The following is a 24912-nucleotide window of genomic DNA, read 5'->3' on the forward strand; positions in this document are numbered from 1 at the left end:
ATTTTATTTTTAATCTCGAGCTTGAAAGTTGAACTCAAATTCTGAAATACCAACTTGGTATTGAAATTCTGATACATAAATGTAGATATAAGTTTCAAACTTTGAGTTTTAATTTTGAATTACAATCCTAAGATTTCAATTGGGGAATTTAGATTGATATCAATTATATAAAAAGCGTTACTTTTGTTTTGTTTTTTTTTTTTAGTTTGATTCTGAGTATGATATTTGATTTTCGAATGTTATTTGAATAATTATTTCTTAATTCATAGTACTGTGTACTGGTTACTAAATTATGGATTTAGATTATTAGTTTCTTAGTTATGGTTTTATTTCTGTACTAAAATGAGTATGTTATATACAGAAAATGAGTCTGAATTTAGAATCTCAAGCTTAGTTATATTTTTACATTTTGAAATTTAATTTTGAGTCCGATTTCAAAACTAGAAATCTCAAACGAATACCAGAATCTGTTTAAAAAATCATCTGCGTTTTCAGTCCAACTTCTGAATGCATGGTTAAAATTTTAACATAGATAACTTAATTCCACCTTCTGAATTCTGAGTTCTGAATCAAATTCAGAATCTAAATTTTAAATACCTTACTGAGCCTGAATTTTTGATCAAATTTTTCTATATCAATTCTGAATCCAAAATTTGGATTCTGAAATTAGAATTTCGAACAATTCTAGCTGTTATTTCTAACACTCGGTGGAAAAGCGAAGATTGAATATGTAATGGAAACACGCATAAACTTTTCCCATTTCGTATTTTCTTCCAAAAAATACAATTAACGTCTTTGTCAATTTTTTAATGAAAATTTATACTAGATTAACTTTAATCTTTTCTATACGAAGGATTTATATAGAAAAAGTGATTGCCCTGCATAAGGTTTTTCCCGGGTTTTAAGTAAAATTCCCTGTTATTTGTATTTTTTAAAGTGATTTTTGCATTTTTGTTTGTATGTTTATTTAGGTCTGTTTCACTTTTTTCAATTTCGAATATTTTTTTTTAGATTTGTATTTTTATTTGAAGTTTTAATTATTTTTTTTATATAATTTTGACCATTTTTGATTATTCTGGTCTTTTTCGTCCTTTTGTCATTTTGATCATATTCGTCGTTTTGGTAATTTTGTCAGTTCAAAACTTTATTTATCTTTTTTTTTGTTTTGTTTCCTCGGTCAGTTTTGTGTTCCTGTTAATATTGTTGATTTCATCATTTGAATTATTTTAGTAATTTACTGTACTTTGTGGGATTATTCTTATTTATCCATGGCGGAAGTCAAAAACAGAAAAAAAAAGAATTTTCACAAATGTTACACTTCGAGTTACACTCGAATTTATAGATTGCCTGGAAGATGCTTAAATTTTGTCATTTTTTGTCTCATTTAAAAACTATTTTTCGGAACATTTAGTACCTTTAACAGAAACAAAATTTCAATCAGTTTGTCTACATAAATCGAGTTACAAAAGGTATTTCGGATACATTATTAGATATTAATTTACCACCGTGAAATGAAATCAAGTTGATTTATTAAAAATATATAATTTCATTCATCCTTTTCTTTGTTTTTTTTTCTTCTTTATCATGTTCCGTTTAATTTCTTCCAACTGATTTAGGCTATTATACACAAACTTCGCCGCCAGTTTTTCTTGAATTTTATACAGTCCTACCTTCCCAGTTAGCTAGTTTGATTCGTTCGACCTTCGGGAGACAAGTCGGCTAAGAATTAGTCAAGTTGAATAAAGTTTCAATTCTTATATAAAAAAAACATTAATCTTTTTTTCAATCTATCTGTAAAAATAATGATGCATTAGTAGAGAATTATGTTTTTATTTTGTTTGATTTCGTTTGCGGCTGTTGGAAATGCCTCACCATGTTTTTGTTTTCTTGTATACTGTTTCCATTTTTAAACTATAGAAAAAGAAACTTTACGACCTACTACAAATTACTGCTAGAGCCAACTAATAATATTACTTCAATATATTATGATTCTTCTTGTATATCTTTGTTGTAACTCATAATGACAATGATTTCTATTCGCTTACGTGTTTGAATAAATATTTGCAAAAAAAAAACGGGCGCTCCTAAACCGTTTCCCAACCCGTAATAATGTAATTAGATGTAAGAAAAGAAGAAAATATTTCTCTGGTGCGACGACGAAAGGGCAATACTTTCTGGCGTTCTGTTGATTAAACATAAATGAATGAAAGATTTAAATCTTTCTCTCTTTTCTTCTTTGATAATGTCTATTGGTTATGAAAAAAGCACGATGTATTTTTTCATGTTTTTCTGGAAACCAATAAAAATCCAGAAAGCAATCGTTAAATCCTTTTAATAAAATAGACAAGCATGCGTTTGAATAATTATAATCTGATATCAATGTTCAAATTGACGATAAAAACTCAAGGGACAAACTAAGCTGTAAAATTGGCATTGTGTTTTACTCAAATAATACCTTTACTTAGAACACACTCAGAAAAAATAATTGCTTAGGCGTCAATCTAGTGAGAAGAAAAAAATACAGGAATCCCTTATCAAAATCTCAACCATTCGTTTGACTTTTATTTATCATGTTTCAGTTAATAAAAGATTTTTTTCAATTCAGAAGAAGTAGAAGTTTAAAAAAAATAGTGCCATTTTTCGTTAGGATCAAACATTTACGAGAGGTTCTACATCATATGTTTGTCATACGTTTGCATCAAGTTTCATGTGGTTTTCAATTGCCTTACAATTCGAACAACACACTTCAGTAAAAAAGAGACTGTGTGGTAACAATTATCACATTTAGTAAATTTACGCATGTTATGATTTTTTTTTTGTTTTTACCAGAATTGGGTATGTCTAGCTTGTGTGTGATAGTGTATGTGTGAGTTTATGACAAATCACATACAATAAACGAACGTTTTATTTTACACACATTTTCTCAGTGATTATACAAAACACGTCACCATCAATCAAAGGGAGAATGCTTTAAAAATTTGCACTCGAAAGTTTTGTTTTTTTTTAATGTTAATTCACCTAGTTTTTAGTTTCAGCTCTGTTTTCGTTTACGTCGGTTACTTAATGGGTTTTGTTTAGTAATATTTTCTTCTTGTATTTGGTAGCCTACGACACGTGTATCTAGTTATGTAGTCAGCAGTCACTAGCACAATCTTTCGACGTCATACTAGCTAGTATGTAGTAGTAGTTTTTTTTTTTTGCTCTGTTTCATTATACATTTAGTAAGGCATTTATGATTTTCTTCGTTTTTTTTTTCAATTCTTAGATTGGTTACTATTTGCGATTATAGAGCGACATCATTGGCGTTTCTAATGGTAGCTGTTTGCATGGACTCGGAGAAAGAAAACTTCAATGGTTTTTTTTAGTTTACTATTGGTTTCATTTTAGTTTCCATACCCTATTGTTGCTCGTAACGTACAGTCAAATTTTCCTTCACAATACAATTGTTGATTTATACGTGTAACTAAAACTCATTCACATGATCGTTTTGCTTCCTCTCTCGCCTTCTCTCTACTATTTCTCCGCCATAGTAACATTAATAGTAGCAGTAGTACTGTTTTGCAATTTTTTTAATTCCACCAGTTTAGTTTGGAATTTGCTTTTTCTGTTCAAAATATCAGTCGCCCTTTTACGATAGGAATGGATTCGATGATGCCGGCTGGTTCATCCATGGAGCACTGTTGTTGTTATTAATATTGTTCTGGAAAATTGAAACAATAAATGAGCAATGGATAGCACTACGCGCGAGCGTTGTTGAATATTGATGTTGGTTAGGGGCTGTCTTTGGAACAATGAAGTTGTCAAATTCAACTAAAATGTTTTTTGCCAAAATGAAAATATTGTAACATATAATCTAAGCTAATCACAAAATATGACAGATGACACTTTAACAACTTCTAGATGAATGAATATAAAAAAAACAATATCAGACGCTAAAGAAACTATACAAACTAATAGGTACTTATAATAAAATCAAAATTAAAAAGAAGCTAAGCTAAGCTTCGTAAACATAAATACAGTGAGCATTCTTTATAAGCAACCTTTACACAAGCAACATTCTGTTGAAGCAACCTCTGCATTAGCAACTTTTTTTATTCCAAAATTCTATACAAGCAACCATGGTTTAATTTTTCATTTTAATTTTCATTCTTCCGTAAAAATGGAGAAGAAAGGCAGAGTATAAATTTCTTTGAAAACAAAATTATACATTTTAAATGAACTCCAAGATGGCAAGACACCGACAGAGATCTGCAGAAGCTACAACATCCATAAGTCGACTTCAACGAGGATAAAAAATAATAAAGAAAACTTGGAAGAATTCACCTCAAAAACGTATGCTAATCAAAAAAAAAAACAAATCAGCCATTAAAAAACCCTGATCTTGATGATAAACTATACGCATGGTTTTTACTACGGAGAGAAGCAAACGAATTGGTTTCAAACGAGATGCTCAAATTTAAAGCACTAGATTTTAAAAGGTCACTCAATGGACACGAAGAATTTTCAGCCAGTGATGGCTGGCTTGATAAATTCAAAAAACGCCACGGCATAAGAATTTTGACGTTTTCCGGTGAAAAACTTTCCTGCAATGCTGAGAGTGCTGCTACATTTACAAGCGATTTCGAAAAGATTATTGCCGAAAATGGGTTTTTAGCGGAACAGATCTACAATTGTGACGAAACCGGTCTGGTTTACAAAGGTTTGCACAAGAAAACAAACGCTACCGTTTTCGGAAAAACTGCTGTAGGACGGAAATCCTTGAAGGAAAGGGTCACCAATATGCTTTGTGTAAATGCAACTGGACGCATAAACTCGATTTGATGATGATTGGAAAATCTAAAAATCCTCGGTGTTTTAAAAATGTAAATTTTTCACTGTATTAAAAATCATCCAAAAATTCTTGGCAAACTTCTGCGCTTTTTAAGGAGTGGTACAACGATTTATTCATCTCTGAAGTTTCTCGTCACTTAGATGCTAAAGGCTTACCAGTAAAAGCAATTTTATTGGTCGATAATGCCACCTGTCATGGGACAGCAAACACTTTTTCCCATGATGAAAACTTTAAGGTTATTTTTTTTCCACCCAACCATACACCCTTGTTGCAAACACATGACCAAAATGTAATAAAATCCCTTAAGCAACGGTATCAAAAGCACCTTCTGTCAACACTCTTGGCGTTATGTGTAAACGGCAATATCGACATATTTTAACTATGTAATAAAATATGAAACCGCTTATTTATCTATAAATCACCAAACTGATTTTTCTTAAAATTTATACTCCTTTTTTCTATATAAGCAACTTTTTCTACATAAGAAACTTTTTTGAAAAAAATGGTTCAGATTAGTTGCTTGTATAGAATGCTCACTGTATATGTATTAAGATATGGGGTGAAACATGCAATATTTTCAATGATTAAATGTGACTGGAGTAGTTTTGAGAATCGGATTTTTATACCCTTTGTAGATGATGATTGAGGACTACACTCTAAATACATATTCTTTTGTGTAAAACTTTTCAAGGCATGAATGAATATTGATTTCTTATAATTAGCTCACAATGTAATTTTTACATGTGAGTAATTTTGAGACATTTTGTCAAGTAATTTTGAAGTTATTTTCAAGAAAAAAGTGCATCGATAAATATAGTTTTGGATGTGGTTGTGGAAAATTCAGGCTAGTTCATCAGGAGGACCACAACAGTGGAAATTCTACTATTTGCTAAATGCGCATAATAAGGAGAATACATTTTTTTCCCAAATTCCAATAGATAAGTTTCTGAAGTGTGATGGATCAAGTTTTATGTTAAAATCTCTTCCAGTTAAAAAAAAAGAAAAAAAATTAGTAAAAGTTGTCAAAACAGCCTACTTTCGAAACCGGACGGGCTAAATGCGTTTATTGATGTCTCTTATTCCTATACCTTATCATTTACAACTTTGCTGAAAGCTTTACTTGTTGAATTGGGTAAAAAATCCTTAAATTTTTAGAGATTCTGTATGTACTCATGGTTTTCAAAGTTCAATATATATTTTTAAAAAAATCAATTTTTAGTTCTTTTTTCAAACTTAGTGTATCGTGTTAAAAAATGTAAACAAAAGTTAGTGTTGCATATTTTTCGAACAAAGTCCTTGGAACAGATAAAAATTCCAAAGATATACACTATAAATTTTTTTCTTGATTTCAAGCAACAAAAATTTATGGAAACGTTCAGCAATCCGAATTTTTGCTGGAAACCACCAAACATGGTTAGTTTTGCTGGTTTGCCGGAAATTTTACAGCATTCGATCCGTATTGCTGACAAATCAGCAATCGATCTGTCAGATTCGGAAATTGTTTATTTTTGAAGGTAAAATTCAACTGAGTAAAAAGTGAATGCCTAAGGCGAAATGTTTGGTAAGTAGACGTTTCCGATGCTTCAGCTATTAGCAACAAATCTAACGATTGTTTTTATTTTACAGAGTGATTAATTCATCCGTTATCTTGACTGAAGGATAACCGGACGCAGCCCTACGGCAGCATGCAAGGTCAAGGATCCTTGTCGCTGAAGTGCTCAAATTTGTTTGTAAAACTATGGTTAGTTATGAATTAATTAACTTTTTGAACAGAGCCATGAAGAAGTAATTAAAGCGCTGATGTGGTCTAGCGCATAGGCTGGCGCGAATCTGGTTTTGAGATGTCAGGCGTACTGGGTTCGATTCCCGGTATCGGCAAGAAAACTTTTAGGTTCGAATCCCATAGGTAAGATGTGTTTTCTTCTATAATTGACTATATAATAAGAATGTTCAATCAGTTGCAAGCTGGCCAGGTATATACACGGATGCCGGAATACCTGTAAGTAAACTAGCGCACCTGTTTGACTCGTTCTTCCAAAATATACCTACATCAACACAAAATACTCAATCCATAACAGTTCATACGAAGCAATGGTGCAGCGCGCATCGGAGATTTTTCGAACTATATAATCTAAGAATGCATGTGAGCACACACTCAGGCAGAAAGTGCAGTGAGTCCGTGCACCCATGGTGGATAACCAACATATAGAACCATTAAGAAGTAATTAGTTTTGGGAAAATCATTCAAAGAAATAAAGCAGTATAATTATTCGTAAATTAAAACCAAACATTTGTAGGGCTCATCGAATGCCTTTTTTCAATTGCTAATTTTTCAGCGATTGAGTTTGCTGAACTTTCCAGTAATCAATATGACTAGAAATTTTGCTGGAAAACCAGCGAGACAAAAACCAGCAAAATTTTTCTGGTTTCCAGAAATAAAAAAAAATCTGTGTATACATTAGAAAGAGGGGCAGAAGTGCCGTTGAACATGTAGTAAACTCAAGAAAACTTCTAAGATTGCCTGCATGTGTCGAATGTGCGGCTCGAATAATCTGCTGAAGGAATCCAGCTTGGGCCGAATAATCTTCGACCTTATGATGTGTTCGGCTTAGTTTTATATTCGGCCCGATGTAGTTCGATTCAGCCCCGGCTGATGTTATACGCTTTTTTCAAGGCAAGGTTAATCTTACCACACATTTCTGGTAAACATCAATAGTATAGGATAGGATATGATAGGAAAAACCAAAATTGACATCCCAGTTTATCGAAGCGATTTTCGAAAACTGTACAAAAGCTCTCGTGTGATTTTACAGTGTAACTCGTTTGAAGAATATTTTCACACTCCCTGCTACTTTTATGAGCTTTTATTTCTAAAATACCATCTGAATGATCATACCTATTATATTTGAGCGCACTAAGGTTTGCCAATCCATATTTCTTTTCAATTAGTATTAACGAATACGGGATGAACTTATGAGTTTAAATATGAACAAACACTCAATAATACTTATATGCCCAGAGTTGGAGGTTATATACTTCTCATAAAGCTTGTTGTATGTGAGTCATCAAATAATAAAAATTGTTCTGATGAAACTTCGAATGTAGAAAGACCGATTGTATAGAAATACTTTGTTAAATACTATAGACACATTCCACCGTGACCTGAATCACCTTTTCGGAATTTTCTTAATTTAAGAAAAATTCTAAAATTACTTCAGAATAAAAATATGAAGCAAGTTGTCACTGATTATCTTGAAAAAGAATATCATTTGGTTATTGAGAAATTTAAGGTGTTTGTGTTGTGATCAGGGATTGAAAAATAGTCTCATTTGAGCGTGCTTCATAGCTCTTTATTTCCATAGCTCCGCTTACAAAGCGATCGACGAAGCTCCTATCGTTTTTGTCTCCGGAGCTTCGTATTGCTAAGCTCTTATTTGGAAGAATCTTTAGCTCTTTTTTTGCCTCGTGAGCCCGTTAGCTCATGCCTCATGCTTGAGCTTGTTGGCTCAACCGATTCAAATTCGTTGAGCTTGTTTTCACTGCTGCTGTTCGAACCAACGCCAGCTTTCTTTGTGCACAAGTGAGGTAACTTAAAAAAGGGCTTGTCGCATGGATTTTTAAAATAAATGTTGGACGGTTTTAGTAACTAGTAAAAGCTACCAGCACTAGTAACTATGAAATAGTAAAATTTTGAAATTTTACTATTTCATAGTCACTAGTGCTGGTAACTTTTACAAGTTACTAGTACTTTCTAACATTGAATTTAATAATACTCGCAACAAGCCGTTTCATTTGGCGTTTTTCTCGAAAATTTGTAAATTTTACTATTTCATAGTTACCCGTGCTGGTAATTTTCACTTGTAACTAGAAATCTCTTACATTGATTTTAAAAATCCACGCGACAAGCCCTTTCATTTGGCGTTTTTCCCGAAAATTTGTAAATTTTACTATTTCATAGTTACTAGTGGTGGTAACTTTTACCAGTTACAAGAAATCTTTAACATTCATTTTATTAATCCCAACAAGCCCTTTCACAGTTCCTGGTGCATAAAAAAGCTGTTGGCTCACACAGCACCACAATAGCAAAGTCAATACACATCATTTGGCTCAAGTGTTACAATTTTGCTGAGCCAGCAAGCTCAAGAAATATCGGCTCCTGGAGCTAACAAACTCAAAGCAAAATGCAAAACCTTGTTTCCTAGAGCCAGAAGAGGTATGAGCTTAATTTGAGCATTTCTTGGTGGGCTAGAATTGGCTCCAGCTTTCTTCGCTCTCGAGCTTTGATGCTCAGCCGCTTGAGCAAGAGCATTTCAATCCCTGTGTCGCTTACACGCTAGAATTGACCATTTTTTACTTCAGTACATATCACTTTGATTGCTTGTCTGTGGAAAAAGAATATTGGTTTCTTAAAATAAGTTGCAGAGGAAAGAATAACCCACATTTGATGTATGTAGTACGTAACTTTCCGATGGAACAACAACAAACAAAGTTATGCCTCTTTAAAGTTGTAACGTGAATTTACTCAGTGTAAAAAAACAGGGTTGTGGACTGAATTCACGTCACGAAGTTTCCAATTATTTTTAACCATTCTTTAAAGTCTTCAAATTTTATTTACCTACATTTATAAACGGAGGAATCATACGTTCAAATTACTATTATATAACATTCAGAATAAAAGATTATTTCCTTTCAATATTTTTTTTATTTCAAAAAATACCCAAATTATGTTCGATTTTCGATAATCCGACCATCTGGATGCTCAAAACAGCTATCAGCACATTTCCCTTATACAATTTTACAACAAATCTAATTTTGTGACGTGAATTCACTTATTAGCGCCGATGTTGGATTTCAACCGATTTCTTTGAAGTTTAGTGTTTCGGAATCGTCTCGTCTCACCATTTCCAAAGCAGTTCTATATTCTCTTTGTTAGAAAATGCCAAAGTTTTGTCTAAAATTCAACAGTTTATATTGCTTTTTTGGAAGTGAATTCACTCATTCGCGACTGTTTTTGATTGCTTTTAAAACAACTCCACTGGATATAAAAAAATCTCATTTCTACACAATGAAGCAGTATTTGTTGGCTTTAAAAAGTACTATGCAAATTGCGAAAAAAAATCTATCCACATATTTTTAATTAATTGTTTTAGTAAAAGTTGGCAAAATTAACACTTCTATTGAAAAAAATTGATATTCAAAGCATCATACAACAAACTTTTTTTTCGCATTATATAAAATATCATGATTTTTTTTTGAAAAAGATACAACGGCTCACCGACGGGAACCGAGATTTCGCTTCAGTCAAACGGCACATTAGCCAATTACACCACGATGAACGTGAAGAAATAGGCTCCAACATGCGTACATGTCGCACTCCATCGGTTGACTGCTGGATCTTATATTGATACACTCCGGGAATTGATTGCTCACTATTGATCTTTCTTTATCCTGTTTTTTTTTGAAAAATTCATGATATTTACGGCTTATGTTCCTCCTTTCTTTGATATCTCGTGTTTCTCTAAAGCATGGATCACTACAAATCTGGACGCACTATTTATTTTACCATAGTGCTCCTAGTTGTCGGATCTGGGATGTTTTGGCAGCACTTTGTAGAGGAATGTTTCTTCTACCAGTGCTGAAAATTTCATTACGATTCGTTTTGTTTCAAAAAAGTTACACGTGATGGAAGCCGCGAGATGAAAATAAATTTTGAACACCCACGTCAAAAACCCGACGTGGTCGGGTTAAAAAATCGCGAAATCGTTAAAAATGGTCAAATCAACCGTGTGTAGCGTTCTCAAACGTTTCCGTGAGATGCGTACTATAGATCGGCAGGTTCATACCAAGCGTCATAGTGGAATTAAGGATCGGAAACTGCATTTGAAGATGTTGAGAACGATCAAGGAAAACACAGGGTAGTCGGACTATGACATTGCCAAGAAATTCAACGCCGACCGGTGCACCGTCAACAGAATTCGTCTACGGTATACGGAATACGATCCTATCGGACCAGTAAGCAACCAAACCGGACATTGAAGCAGAATTTAGTAGCCAAAAGACGTGCCCGCAAGTTATACAAGAAGATTCCAACGAAGTTCGACGGATGCATCCTCATGGATGACGAAACGTACGTGAAGATGGATTTTGGGCAGCTTTCTGGCCAAAGATTATGTAAAGCCACTGCAGTGGTGCACTGCACTGGTCATGGTGATGTCCCCGGCAACTTCAAATTCGTTTTTGCTGATAAGTTTGCAAGAAAGTGTTTGATCTGGCAAGGTATTTGCAGCTGCGGACGAAAAATTCCGGTTTTTGTGAAAAACAATACCATGGACTCCGAAATTTTCAAGGAGGAATGCCTGAAAAACTTTTTTTTTTTCGTACATTAGATTTCACAAAGGACTAGTTAAGTTTTCGCCAGATTTGGCAAGCTGCCACTACAGCTAGGAGGTTCTACAGTGGTATTGGGCCAACGGATGGATTTTGTCGAAAAGGACATCAACCCACCCAACTGCCCTCAATTCCGCTCTATCGAAAAATTTTGGGCAATTGTCAAGCAGAAGATGAAGAAGAATGGTAGGACGACTCGGGAAGCAACAGAGATGAAGAGATTGTGGAACAAAATGGCCGCTGAGGTCAGCGAATAGGGTGTTCAAAATATAATGAGCGATACTCAACCAAAAGTTCGAAAATTCATCAAAACAACATCGGAATAATTTTTTTATTATTTTTCCTTTAAAGTGCAATAAAAACCCTACATTTCAAGTACAAAACATTTTTATTTCGTTTATATAGCTCCGAGATAGACCCGTTTTAATGCGTCCAGATTTGTAGTGATCCATGCTTTAATACTTCCCATCATCTTTGAAAATGTGATAATTTTCAGGTACTGTTACCACGTGCAATCATAGCAATCCAATATTCGAATTAGGTCAAATCATAGCAATCAGGTTTGTTAGGTTTCGACTGAAAAGATTTCATTTCATTCTGTAATCACCATTTGAAGAATAAAGTCATATTCAACAAACTCTCTTTTGTGAATACAATATTTGGCGACGAGAGTTTCAAACCCACACCTCAAGATGTTCAAGTCCAACGAAGGAGAATCTTCTGGCAGGCGCATGGAGGAAATTTTCCTAACCATTCTGGAGCAGAACAAGCAACTTTCTGACCAAAACCGACGCATGATGGCCCTAATGGAAAGTTTCAACAACCAAGAAGCACCCAATCGGGCAACGAACAATCCGGAGCTGGTTCTAGAATCCCTTGCATCCAACATCAAGGAATTCCACTATGATCCAGAGAACGGACACACTTTCGATCGCTGGTTTCAAAAGTATGAAGACCTGTTTCTCCAGGATGGTGCAAAGCTCGAGGATGCGGCAAAGGTGCGACTTTTATTGCGAAGTTTACACGTAGGTGTCCACGACAGGTACCTGAATTTCCTGCTTCCGAATCATCCACGTGATTTTCAATTCCACGAAACCGTTCAAAAGTTGAAGCAACTCTTTGGTACACGTGTTTCATTGTTCAGCAAACGGTATCAATGCTTCCAGCTCACCAAACAGGTTGACGAAGATTTCGTAACCTATGCTGGAACCGTTAACAAGCGATGCGAAGACTTCGAATTGAATGCCATTTCTCCTGATCAGTTCAAATCCCTCATCTTTATTTGCGGTTTACGCTCTTCAAGTGATTCAGACATCCGAACCCGGCTACTATCAAAGTTGGAAACCGACGCGGGAGACTGCAAGCTCGAATCCTTAATCATCGAATGCCAGCGCTTGCAGAACCTGAAGCATGACACGGCCCTGGTGGAACAAAAATCATCGACATCAACATTTGTGTGCTCAGTCAAGCAACAAAGACATCAGTCGAAACAATCCACTCAAGATCAGCCGAACATCAGCAAAGCTTCAAACATTCCAAGGACCCCGTGTTGGCAATGTGGCGGAATTCATTACGTTCGTGATTGTTCCTACACCACCCACACCTGCGAATCCTGTGGCAAAGTCGGTCATAAAGAAGGGTATTGTCTTTGCTACACGGCAGCAAACCCCAACAAGAAGAAGCAAATGAAGAAGAAGGCAACCATCAACAGTATTTTCACAATCAGCCATGTTGCCGAATCCCGACGTAAGTTCACCAACGTTACCATCAATGGCAAAGTTGTTAGGTTGCAATTCGATACTGCATCTGACATCACTGTCATTTCAAGACGTGTCTGGAACAAACTGGGATCTCCAAAGCTTCAATCAACTGATCATCAAGCAAAATCAGCATCCGGAAAAACACTACACATTTCCGGTAAACTTCAGTGTCACGTTACCCTGGGAAACATCACCAAATTTGCGACCTGTTACGTGACAAGCCAACCGAATCTCAACTTAATCGGACTCGACTGGATGGAGCTGTTCAATCTTTGGTCTCATCCGCTATCATCGATTTGCAACCAGATTCAATGCCACCTCAGTGCAGAACAGTTCAAGCCCGGAGATAAGGTGTATGCGAAACATCACTCAAACAACAAGTGGAAATGGTTACGCGGAACTATCATCGAATCAATCGGAAATGGCAATCACATGGTACTACTAGATCAGCGGCGGAAGCTGATCCGGTTTCATGTTAACCATCTCAAGCCTTGCAAAACCACGATTGAAGAAAGCCCCGAATCAGCTAGTCCACTCACTATACTGGTAGACATGTTTGGATTGGAACCCCTTCAAGATCCTGTGCGGTTACCAAACAAGGTTCAATCAGTCCAGAATTCACTACCGATGGCCAAAGTTCCCGTTGAAGTGGGAACTCAACCGATCCATGATCCAGAGAATGACGTTCCTGTAGGTATCAACAGCCCTGTTCCTTCTAGCCTACCACGAGATGAAGATTTCCATGACGCTGTTGCTGATTGTGGTTCATCTTCAGAGGCTTTCATTCCTGTATCCATCGGTCGGCCTCAACGAACACGAAGAATCCCTTCTAGATTTCAATCAAATCTATTCTAAGATTAGAAGGGAGGAAATGTTACCACGTGCAATCATAGCAATCCAATATTCGAATTAGGTCAAATCATAGCAATCAGGTTTGTTAGGTTTCGACTGAAAAGATTTCATTTCATTCTGTAATCACCATTTGAAGAATAAAGTCATATTCAACAAACTCTCTTTTGTGAATACAATAGGTACAAACTCAGAACATTAGATTTAATTTTTTTCCTCTTTTTTCTGTTGGTTTTGTGTGATTTGAATTGTCAAAATTATTGACGAGTTCGAGATTTTTTGATTTGCGAACAGATTCCTTTGTCAGTAGTTGTTAGGGAGCAAATGAGAATAATAGAAATAGCATGCATATTAGACTATAGACAATAAGAAAATCATAATAACAAAATAATTGGGATTGGAATTGGGAAAATTATAATACATTAGCAGTTGTATTGAATTTGATAGTTAGTAAATCACATGGCATTCATATTCATATGTTAAAACAAACCAATTTACCCAAAATGCACTCTTTCGCCAAAAACCAGCCACCTTTGTGGGGGATTGTTAGTCACACAACAATCCAATCGCTCATTCAGTCACAATGCGTGTTCTCTTGCCGTTTGTTTTTTGGTTACACTATGTAGGAGTAGCAGGTTTAGTTCTATTTAAGCGTCCAACTACCCATCGAGGACTACGCAGGGTGGTTGATGAATATAGTAGTTGTGAAGACACACAAATACACAAGTAAGATACGAGCAAGATACACAGAAACAGACAGGTATTTAGGTAGGTGGTGATGCGATATTTTGTGTGATCGTGAATCGCGCGGTGTAGAGTGTTGCAGTAGATCGTTACCAAAGCAGCATGAAAAGACAAAAAAATGAGCAAATATAAATGGTTAAACACGTTGGGATGCTAGCGTAGATTTATAGAATGAGGTACTCTTACATGTTCTTGAAACTACTTTTATTACGGAGACAGATTTGAGTACATACAAAAAACCTGTTTTATGATTTATTATTGGCAACCGTAAAAAAAATTGGAATGCAATTCTGTTTCTGGCAATTTATAAAAAACTTAAATACTTCGAATATGGAGACCTACAATTCAAATGTGAACCTTCAACACTCAAAGTTAGAGATTAACAACAACCTATAATGTTTTCAAATTTTCTAAAATTTTCAAGACAGTAAATATACGTGAGTTACATAAATGTCTTCGATACTTTACTCAATGTAGCTTTGAATCAATTGCTAGCGACTGATAATTCTACTTAGAAAATTCGCAGCTGTTTTACCACTATCCAAATGTACTCACGTGGTCAGTACAATTGACATTGTTAGAGTGAGTATCGCACGGTTCGTCAATGCCGAAGCTGAACTTGTAATAATCCTTCAGCTCAGCCACATTGGCATCTGTTAGCATAACACCATCCTCGAGCGGTGCCATTGGAGCGTCCGCCGAGGAGGCAAAGTTGGTATTGAAAATATCATCATCGTCGATCCTGTCCACGGTGGGAGGATTCCCATTGAAATCGGTGATGTTATTGTTATTGCTCGTGTTAGTGGAGAATTGGTTTTCAAAATTAGATTTACTAACAGTCCCACCCTCCATTCCGAAGGGGAAAATTTCCTCACCCACCTTTTGTGGCATGCAGAAGGAAGATGTTTAGCCTCTGATCTTGTCTATCGATTACTTCAAAGCGAAAAACTTACCTGTGCTGCTGCCGCCGAACTAACCGGTGCCCACGGATCCTGATTCAACGTCACAGGGAATGGTGTTTGTTTCAGCTGATTGATGGACGGTACCTAAAAACAGAGAAAGGCTTGGTTTAAGAGTTTGTTTCGAAAATTACAATTGAAAGTATACCTGTGGTTGATTTTGCTGAAATAGGTTCTTCTGCACCGGTGCGGTGTCTCCGAAGGGATTGTAAGCTGGTGCTGTGGAACCTAAGCCAGTTCCCGGCATCACCGGTGTTACTGGTTTGATAAGATTGTCCAGATTGACCAGCGAGGAGTTTTCGCCCAGGAAAGAGGCAGGTGTCTTCTTAGCCGCGGTAGCTGGCATCGAATTGCTGGCGGAACTGGAAGTGTTACCCGATGAGAGCGGATCTAGGTCATCCAATAATGAGCCTGTTGAGAATCATAAAACTTAGTAAAAGTGGGAATGCAGCGAAAGTAAGTGAAAAACTCACCACCATTGTTATTTAGATTGTTATTCATTGCATTGCCGTTATTACTCCGCTTGGTGATAATGTCAAATTCGTCTAGGTCAGAAGTGGGCGAGGTAATTGCTCCGACGGGCGAGGGTCGAGTAGCAGGAAGCTGTAAAACAGGATTTTAGGATAAAATCTATCGCCAGCGAAGAAATTTTGTTAACTTACTGCAGATAACCCGTCGATTCCACCACTGACTGGTGCCCAGGGATCGTGCTTAGCAGTGTTGGATTGCCAGGGATCAGCGGTAGGCACTGGTGTGGTTCGTTTCGGTTGCCATGCATCTTGGAGAGGCTACAAAGGGACATTGATCATATAATAATTCCTCTCAAAAAACGTTGGTTAAGTTTGATTCCCTACGTGTTTTGGCGAAAAATATATTTTTTAATTATAAAGAGTTAATGGATAGTATCTACTAAACGCATCATTTTGCCTTAAATGAATTAAATTATGAAGGCTCATGAAAAATTTTTTTACACTTTCAACCAAATTCTTCGACTTTGGTATAAGTTATAAGATAGATAACACAATTTGTGAAAACCGTAAAATTTTAGGCACTAATCAAAATTTCCAAAACGAACGAAGAAACTGCTTTTTTTCTGAAATCCCAAAATTAAATTTAAAATTAAACAATTTAGTTAATTTTTTTTGCTGTTTTTAAGTTCAACAAAAATCTTCAGGACTATAAAAATGAGCTCGGGGTTTTTTTTTTATTGATAATCAAATAATTTTCAAATTTCTAACATGTTGATTGACAGACGAAGGAAATTTGTGGAGATTTGTCTCATCGTAGCAATCGATGGGACAAATAACAACATACACATACATAAATAATAAACAAGTATTTTATGTTACCATGTAACCATGAGATACCATGGTTTTGTAAATAAGGTTTAAGTTTAGTTAAATAAAGTATTCCAAGTTCTATCACCAACAGAAAAAGTCTTGGCTTTCCACTTCCCAAAGTGCTGCACAACAGGTTATGGCCCAGCACTAGTGGAAAGGAGGAGAAGCGGAATCAAGAGTGGACAGTCGTCCAACCAGGAAGCCGATGGAAGGACAACGAGCCGAAACCAAGGAAAGTCAACGAGCCGAGAACCGTGGAGGGTTGTATGGCCAGGAGCCAACTGGAAGGTCCTGGGACCGGGAAGCCAGGCGGAGGTCGATAAGCCAGTTTTAACCACCGAACAGAGCGTTTGGTTCTTTCCATGGTTTCCATGGATGGTCGGCGGACAGGTGCCAAGGAAGGTCGTTGGGCCGAATCCATTGTGAGCTGACAGGAATCCATTGGAAGCTCGGCGAGCCGGGAGCCAGCGGAAGGTCGTCGTGCCATTGGTGAGGCGTCGGGCCAAAATAAGAGAGTCGAGCCGGAACCAACAAAGTCGTCGGACCGGTGCCATGGAAGGTCGCTGGGCTGAGACAACCCAGTTGGGCCAGATTCCCTGGTAGGACGTCGTACCGAAAGCCATAGAATGTTGGCGGCCGGTATTATGGAATGTTGTCAAGTCAGGAACCAGGTGGTGGTCGTCAGGCCAGGAACCACTGGAGGACTTAAGAACGGGGTACCATGGAAGGTCGTCAAGCCAAGCCAAGTGTAGGTCGTCGAGCTGGACCACTAGAGGCGTCATGCCTCAGGAAAGGCGACGATGTGAAAGGGAAGCCGCAGGAAGAGCGCCGAGACCAGAGCCAGGTCGTCGGGTCAGAGCCATTGGGAGGTCGTCGGACCAGAAACCACTGGAAATCGTCGTGCCAGATCCCGGTGGAGGTCGGCGAACTGGTGCCATGGAAGGTCATCGAGTTGCAACAGGCGCGAGAGCGTGTTCCGGTGCGTGCGTTGAAGAGCAGTAACCCCTTCTTCAGGAGGAGCCGCCGAAGACAGTAAGGAGACTGCGAATGTGTATGTTGAGGAGGAGTGTTGAGATTTGTCGCATCGTTACAATCGTTGCAAGTATTTTATGTTACCATGGAAATGGTTGATGATAAGTTTTAATCGCCGATAAATTTTATTGATTTTAATATGTTCATTGACACGTGCGACGAGATGAAATGCTAGGTAGAAGAATTTCTAAAGGAATGAAGAACAGGCGGATAGGCAAGCATCAGATGAGCTTCGTAGGATAAAGTTTTTGAACATTGTGACATTGTAAATGTAAGTCTACGGCATTTTTGTATTGGAAAGCATTTAAGTGTGGTGGTACGCATTTGCCATACAACAGACTACTCTGCATAGGAAGCGTGAACTTATTGAAATATGATTTTATCTTCCCTCTGGGCCCTCACATTCAATGCTGCGGTAGGGTGGTAGGGACCAATTCGAAAAGCAGTAGTTCCGAACAAACTCCAAGGTCGAGATCTTATATGTGACCTGAGCCGAGCATTTTATCTCGGGGAGAATAGTAGTAGTTAAAAAAATCACCATTAAGTAGCTTAATCAAAGGAATAACAGGCTTCCATCAATTTATCGCAGCTGCTACTAAAGACTCACATCATTTTAAAGAGTTGTGACGGTTTACTGAATGGATCTTGATCTCGAGCTTAATACTTACCGCAGCAGCTGCAGCTTTGTTCATCCAGGGGTCAACATTGCCGTTGGTTCCGGCCAATCCATTGGCACCGCCTCCAGTTCCGTTTTGCAGCCAACCCTCGACGGATGATCCCGATGTAACGGACGGTGATTGTGTTCGTACCGGCGCCCAGGCATCTAGCTGTCCTCCCCCTACCATGGGTGGTTTGGAACTCGGAGGTGGTAACGCGGATGCACTGTTCAACCATGGATCGCTTGCCGGTGGCGAAGAGGTTCTGGACCATGGATCGTTGGTCTAGAAGAGAGGGACAAAATCAGTTCTGTCACATAAGTATCGAAAGCTTGGTCGAAAGTACCTGTGGCCTTAATCCTCCAGCGACTGGAAGACCCCACGGGTCTGCACTAGTCGATGGTCCAGGCTGTTGAGAAGGACTGGTAATACTGGCGGCTCCAAACGAAATATCCAGTAGATCGACAAGAGAACTTTCAGGTTTATCATCTTTCCTAAAATTGAAAAACAAACATCAATGTATTTAAAACCAATAAAAACAACCTTGACATTAACAACTCACTTGAAGTCGTTCTCGCTTTGGCTGAGCGCCATCTGTAATCGCACATCGTCACTTCTCCGCCTCTGTTCTTCCTGTTCGGCTTCCTCGCGAGACATGGCCATGGCCAGCTGCAGTTGCAGTTCCTCCTCTCCAACTGTTTGCGGTCGAACGAATTCAATCTCCGATACAGGCTTCGGAGCACCCTCTCCATCTCCCCAATTCGGAGGCTATAAATGAAAATTTTATTCAAAATCATCCTGTAAAAATTTCAAAATCTCAAAACAAACCCTCGATTCTCGCTGAGTGGGTCCATCGATCGATCCATCCGATCCGAATCCGCTGGCGGTTCGGGCGAAGCGTTCTTTCGCCTTCAGAGCTCGGGCTCTTTCGTTTTTCAATCGATCGTCATCTTTGAGCAGCGATACCAACTGTTTGGCCTTTTCCCGTACGTGCATTCCCTGATCCTTGCCCTCTTCGATGTACTGAAAGTCTTGCAGCGTTTTGATGGCGTAGATATTTTCCTTACACTGCTGGGCTACCTTCTCAGTTCCGGTTTTGATCAGATAGTCCAGCAGCAGCAGAGCCTTGTACACGTGCCTCCAGTTTTTGCCGTGATCGTTGGTCCGCTTCCAAATCATCTGCATAATCTCTGAGAAGGCAACGACGTTGTAGGTTAGGTCGGCGATTTCCGCCATGATTGTGGACGACGGACCCCACGGATCATTTGAGGTCGCCTCTCGCACCTTGATCTGAGCATCTGAATAGTTGTGTGCGAGGTTCTTGATGTTCCGACGTATGCCGGCCACATTCATCTGGGTGTCGTTATTGCGTTTCACTGGAGAACGAAAGTAAGGAAGTGATAAAATGCCTTCATAAAACATGATCCTGGAAATGAAGTTACTTTTTCAAGCTGGGATTCGTGCTGTGATCATCTAATATTTTGTTTTCGAATTAAAAGATCAAGATAGATTCAAGGTTTAAAAATATCACTTGAAATCAAAATTATCGTGCATAATCTAAACCGTAAGCACACGCATATGAAACTCCAAATCACGCATGGCGGCTTCAAAAAGCGTTTATCTAACGGTAGTTTAAGCAGTGACGTAGCCGTAAAGTACGCTATCACTATCATTCATAAGGAAAAAACATAAGCCCGGACCGGGGTGAATATGTAAACAACCTATGGCAAGGTCAATCAAATCACAAGTGGCCACCACACCGCCAAATAACCGGTCGCGAGATATTAACGTGCTAGTTACGACTTCGGGCGTTGTTTGATTGGAGAAACACACGGGGTGAATACCTAGACTAGTAAGAAGGTAGGTAATTGATTGTTGATACATCCGTATGATCGTTCGTTACGTTTCTTTGAATCGAATGCCATTTCGCGATTGTTGAGAGAAAAATTTCACTTATCTATGTTAATTTTGAATGCATTTGTTGGTCTTTAAGATTTGCTGTCTTGATGATCAAGTGAATATTAAACCTAACGCTGCGCTGATAAATCGTTTTAGTAACAAAATGAATTGTTTCAAATTTTTTATGATGTTTTTTTTTTAATTTCTAGATATTATAGTAGAAGTTTCATCAAAACTGCACGACTATACATTCCGAAACAAAAACATCAAAGAATAGATATCTGTAATCTGAAGGAGAAGCTTCCCGTAATTTTCAAGCGGAGGCATCTCTAATTTTATTTGTCATCATACACTTTATAAGAAAGCATGTATCATCATCGTTACATAATTAATCCAAGTTTTCAGCCTTCCTAAAAAAAAACTAATCAACAGCATAATACTCTGTCGAAAATTTAACTAATTATCTGTATTTCTAGCCCTAAGCCTAATGCCTTCGTATTAAGGCTTACTGTCGGACTGACGGATAAAAATCAAAACTCGCATTTTTCGAGGTGCACAGGATTTGAGAGCATTGAATTGAATAATTTGGGAAAGCTAGATCCAAAAACGCAACTGGTATTTTTCCATCAGGTGTTATTTTAGAGAAAATTATTCAAAAAAGATAAAAATTAAAAAAACTACAGTTTTAAGAATACACAAAGATTTTAAGAATATAAGTTCCAATTCAATGATGAACTTTTCCGAACATCGCGAGCAGTTTTGACTTGTAAGAAAAAAATTATAGAAGTTTCCTTATTGTTTATTTTTTTTTTAATTCTGTAAAAATACGGAAATATTGACGAAATTTCAAAGACGTTTTGAAGCGAATTGAATTACTCGAACATTTTGAGAACTGGATTTCGCAAACCTGTCGAGTATCGACAATTAATGAAGAACTCCGCATTTGCGCAAGTGAGCATAGATGCTGCTGCTCAAAGCAAAGATTAATATAAAATAATGATCACTTGAATTTATGCAGAAATGTGGAATTTTGAATGGTCGTACTTTTACCCAACATCATTTGAACTTTTGCCCCAGAGGTGGCATAGGTGAGCAGTTTTGATAGAAGTTTGGCATTTTCACTACTATTTGAGGAATGTTCACGAAAGAAAGTGGACACGGGTTATTTAATATTTTTTATCCGTGATTCAGTAAATCATAATACTCATTTAATACGCAGTTTAATCCTTCTTTTTAAACGAACACAAAAATAAACAGGGTGTACAGGATGTAACAATGAAACTGAAAAAAAAGATGAAACAATGAAACTTGATGTTTCCTCGAAGAGATTCCTTTTAATTAACCCACAGAAAGTGCGCTATGTTTGCCGTGATCGGGATTCGATCTCATGACCGTTGGCTTAGGAGACTTGATGGCTATCCTCTACGCTACGGGCTGCGGCTATTTAATGTTGTTAAGTAGTATACCAGCTATAATTGTGAAAATTGTTTTGAGTTGTTCGTTGAATGTTGAAAAAGGTCGGATTGAAGCTGGAAAAGATGGAGTTAATCCATCGTTAGACAAATCAATTCTGCTCAAATCATGTTGTTATTATTTTATAAATGTGTTCAAATTTTGAAGATTGCGAAGTTTTCGGTGTTTAAAATAATTAGGGTGTTTGGAGAAATATCTCAAACTGTGACATATTGAAAGGCATTGGCCTATAATCGATATACGCCTTGAGGAACATGTTACTGAAGACAATACCATGGAAAACTCGAGTAAATTTAGTCAAAACTGAGTAAATTAAGGTCACAATAAAAATTGTGCTAAATTTTTCAAATAATTTGTTTCAAAAAAATCACGAACGCAATTAAAACAAGGCGTAAGGCTCAGAACTCTCATCTCTTCACATTTGTTTAAATGTACACTTTTTAAGATATTTCAAACTAAGTTTTTAACTTAACTTTTGGGTACCTACTATAAAAAATAGGCGTCCACTTTCTTTCGTAAACACTTCTTACTATCAAATTCGTCGTTCGATTATCTTCGCAATAAAGCTTGCTTCAGATAGAATTGGAACATATACAATTGCCTGTATTTCAGTTATTGATTATTGGATTCCAGATCTTTTTTCATGTACAAATGTAGCATCTTTTTCATACTTTTAAGAAAAAAAAACGGATTAAATTATTTTTCACGGTTTCGAAGGAATTCTCGATTTTTTTTTCCTGATCTACGGCTCATTAGGCGGCGCACACCTTCATCGTCCATCGTTCCACCAGGTCTTCATCTGATTGATGTCTTTGACAACCTTTTCCTTTGCCTTGAGTCTGCTCTTCATGATTGCCCAGTATTTCTCAATAAGACGGAACTGGGGGTAGTTAGATGGGTTAAGGTTTTTCGGAACAAACCAAGGCCGGATTAAAGGGGGGGCAAAAGGGGCAATTGCCCCGGGCCCCCCGGCTCAGGGGTCCCCCGAGGGAAAGAAAGTTTAAACATTACTTTAATCATGCTACTTCAATTTCTACAAATGTATGAAAAGAAATAAAATCTAAAAATCGGAATAAAAACTTGAAATATATCAACTCGTGAAATAATATCTAGAATAATTTTTCTATTATATAAGTTAAGGGGGCCCCCTAGAGTAAACAGTTCTCCCGCATTTTTCGGGCTGAAAATATCGAAATCTTGGTATTGAATTTCAAAATTCTCAACATAAAATCTGAACAAAAATAATGTAAACCGAATTCGAAAAAAAAAAATTAGGAAGAATATGAGACAAAACACCTCAAATTTTCGTTTTTTTTAATCTCATCTCATCGACTGTACAGAGTTTCTTTATTGAATTTGCGTCCCAAACTATGCCTCACACAGCAAGAAAAAATCGTGTAATTTTAGATTGGAAACGATGCACGAAAACGGAACATCGTTTATAATCTAAAATTACACCATCATTACATTGAGTCGTGTAAATTTAGACCAATAACGATGCACGGAAAGGGAACAGCTTATTGTCGTGTAAAAATACACAGCGATGTAAAACTTCAGATTTGTTTCGGGATACTTGCTTTTTTATGGAATATTGAGATATATTACGAGCCTTTTGAAAAGAAAAATTACACTAGTTTATTACTATTAAACATTTATTTAAAAAAAAAAGATCACGAGTTAAGAAAAACAAAGTACACCCACCATCAAGAGCACCGCCAGGCTGGGGCATTTTGCTAATATTCTAACCGGCCAGCGTCACGGGGGACCAAAGGGAATTCCGTTCCGGACTGTCATGGTCCGGATCCATACGTCACTGTCGGGTCAGGATGGATTTTGCTTACAAATGCCTCGGATTGTTCAGGCAAGTTCCTCTCCTGGCAATCAAATTCCGGATCCCTGCCACTTCAAAATCTGCCGTCGCTGTAATCGAGAAACAAGTTATTAATTTCAATAACATCATTAGTTTGTTTTTTAATTTTAAAACCTACCACTTTACCATAGAGATGATGGAGCTTGGTCTTGGAACGAAGACACTCGGTTTCCGAAAAATGACTCGACTGGCAAATGGCACAAACAAACAGGTTCAGTCAATTTTAAACCCAACAGATATAATTTTACACTGCTTGTGGTATAAATTTCATTGGCCGCTTTATTTTTACATAACGGAGTGTAAAGTTATACCAAAACAATTTATTTTTATTCGCTTTTTAAAAAAGACTAAAATTACATCAAAAGGAGTGGAAAATTACATCTTTTTTTCATTAGATACACTTGTGAAAAAATAGATCGCTCGTGTTTAAGATTCCGTATACTTTTAGAAATTTTTTGCTGTGTAGACTCGAAATTCGTACTGAAACATTTTCAACTGATTTAACCAAAATTTTATCACCTACTGTAGTAAATATCCAGAATTTATCATATAATTTTCTAAATGATCATACTCAAATTATCATAAAAAATCGTTGAGTGATTCTCTTAACATGAATATTTGTATGTTTTTAATCTGATACTTATCCAGATTCAATTTATTGAGATTTTCAAATCTTGTGTTGTTTCTTTAGTTTCTGTTAAATGTTAATCTTAAGTTGTCCACGTCATTTATTCAGTCTGTAAAGCCTAAATCGGCTAAGACGGTGTATGTCTTTTTTTTTTTAAAAAACCGGGAAATCTGGTCAACTTAATTTTGCTTATTTGATTTGAACTTACAATAAGTTTTTTTTGTTTCAAAGAAAGCCTTCAATTTCAAAAGAAAGTTCTAAAAATAAATCCAATTTTTTAAGGTAAAAATAAAAGATTAAAATTTTGAAACACAAATCGTATTTATGCAAACTCAATTTTAGTTAAATATTTTAGTTTGAAATTTGGTTCTCGAAAACACTGCAACATTAATAATGTTGAATAAAACATATATGAAATAAACAATATATGAAATTCGCAGAAATTTCTTGAAGAGAAGATACATGTTTCTTTATCATCAATTAA

General features: G+C 36.8%; 1 protein-coding gene across 11 annotated transcripts in view; it reads right to left on the reverse strand.

Moving 5' to 3' along the window:
- The window catches only part of LOC129755587 (epsin-1), a 253461-nt gene that overhangs the window by 209209 nt on the left and 19340 nt on the right, over positions 1 to 24912 (reverse strand). For 4 of the 11 annotated variants that reach the window (XM_055752153.1, XM_055752152.1, XM_055752154.1 and 1 more), the window contains exons 3-12: positions 19387 to 19934; positions 19121 to 19326; positions 18905 to 19052; positions 18571 to 18843; positions 16193 to 16318; positions 16004 to 16133; positions 15679 to 15941; positions 15525 to 15617; positions 15127 to 15450; positions 1513 to 3700 (exon numbers count right to left, since the gene is read on the reverse strand). In XM_055752153.1, coding sequence (XP_055608128.1) covers positions 3629 to 3700; positions 15127 to 15450; positions 15525 to 15617; positions 15679 to 15941; positions 16004 to 16133; positions 16193 to 16318; positions 18571 to 18843; positions 18905 to 19052; positions 19121 to 19326; positions 19387 to 19934 — 2183 coding nt within the window. In that variant the 3' untranslated portion in view covers positions 1513 to 3628. Of the gene's footprint in view, positions 1 to 1512; positions 3701 to 14325; positions 14501 to 15126; positions 15451 to 15524; positions 15618 to 15678; positions 15942 to 16003; positions 16134 to 16192; positions 16319 to 18570; positions 18844 to 18904; positions 19053 to 19120; positions 19327 to 19386; positions 19935 to 24912 lie in introns of those variants that run through there. The other 7 variants (XM_055752157.1, XM_055752156.1, XM_055752160.1 and 4 more) reach the window with 5 other exon arrangements.

The sequence above is a fragment of the Uranotaenia lowii genome, chromosome 3 (genome assembly GCF_029784155.1).
Source record: "Uranotaenia lowii strain MFRU-FL chromosome 3, ASM2978415v1, whole genome shotgun sequence".
Classification (NCBI taxonomy): domain Eukaryota; kingdom Metazoa; phylum Arthropoda; class Insecta; order Diptera; family Culicidae; genus Uranotaenia; species Uranotaenia lowii.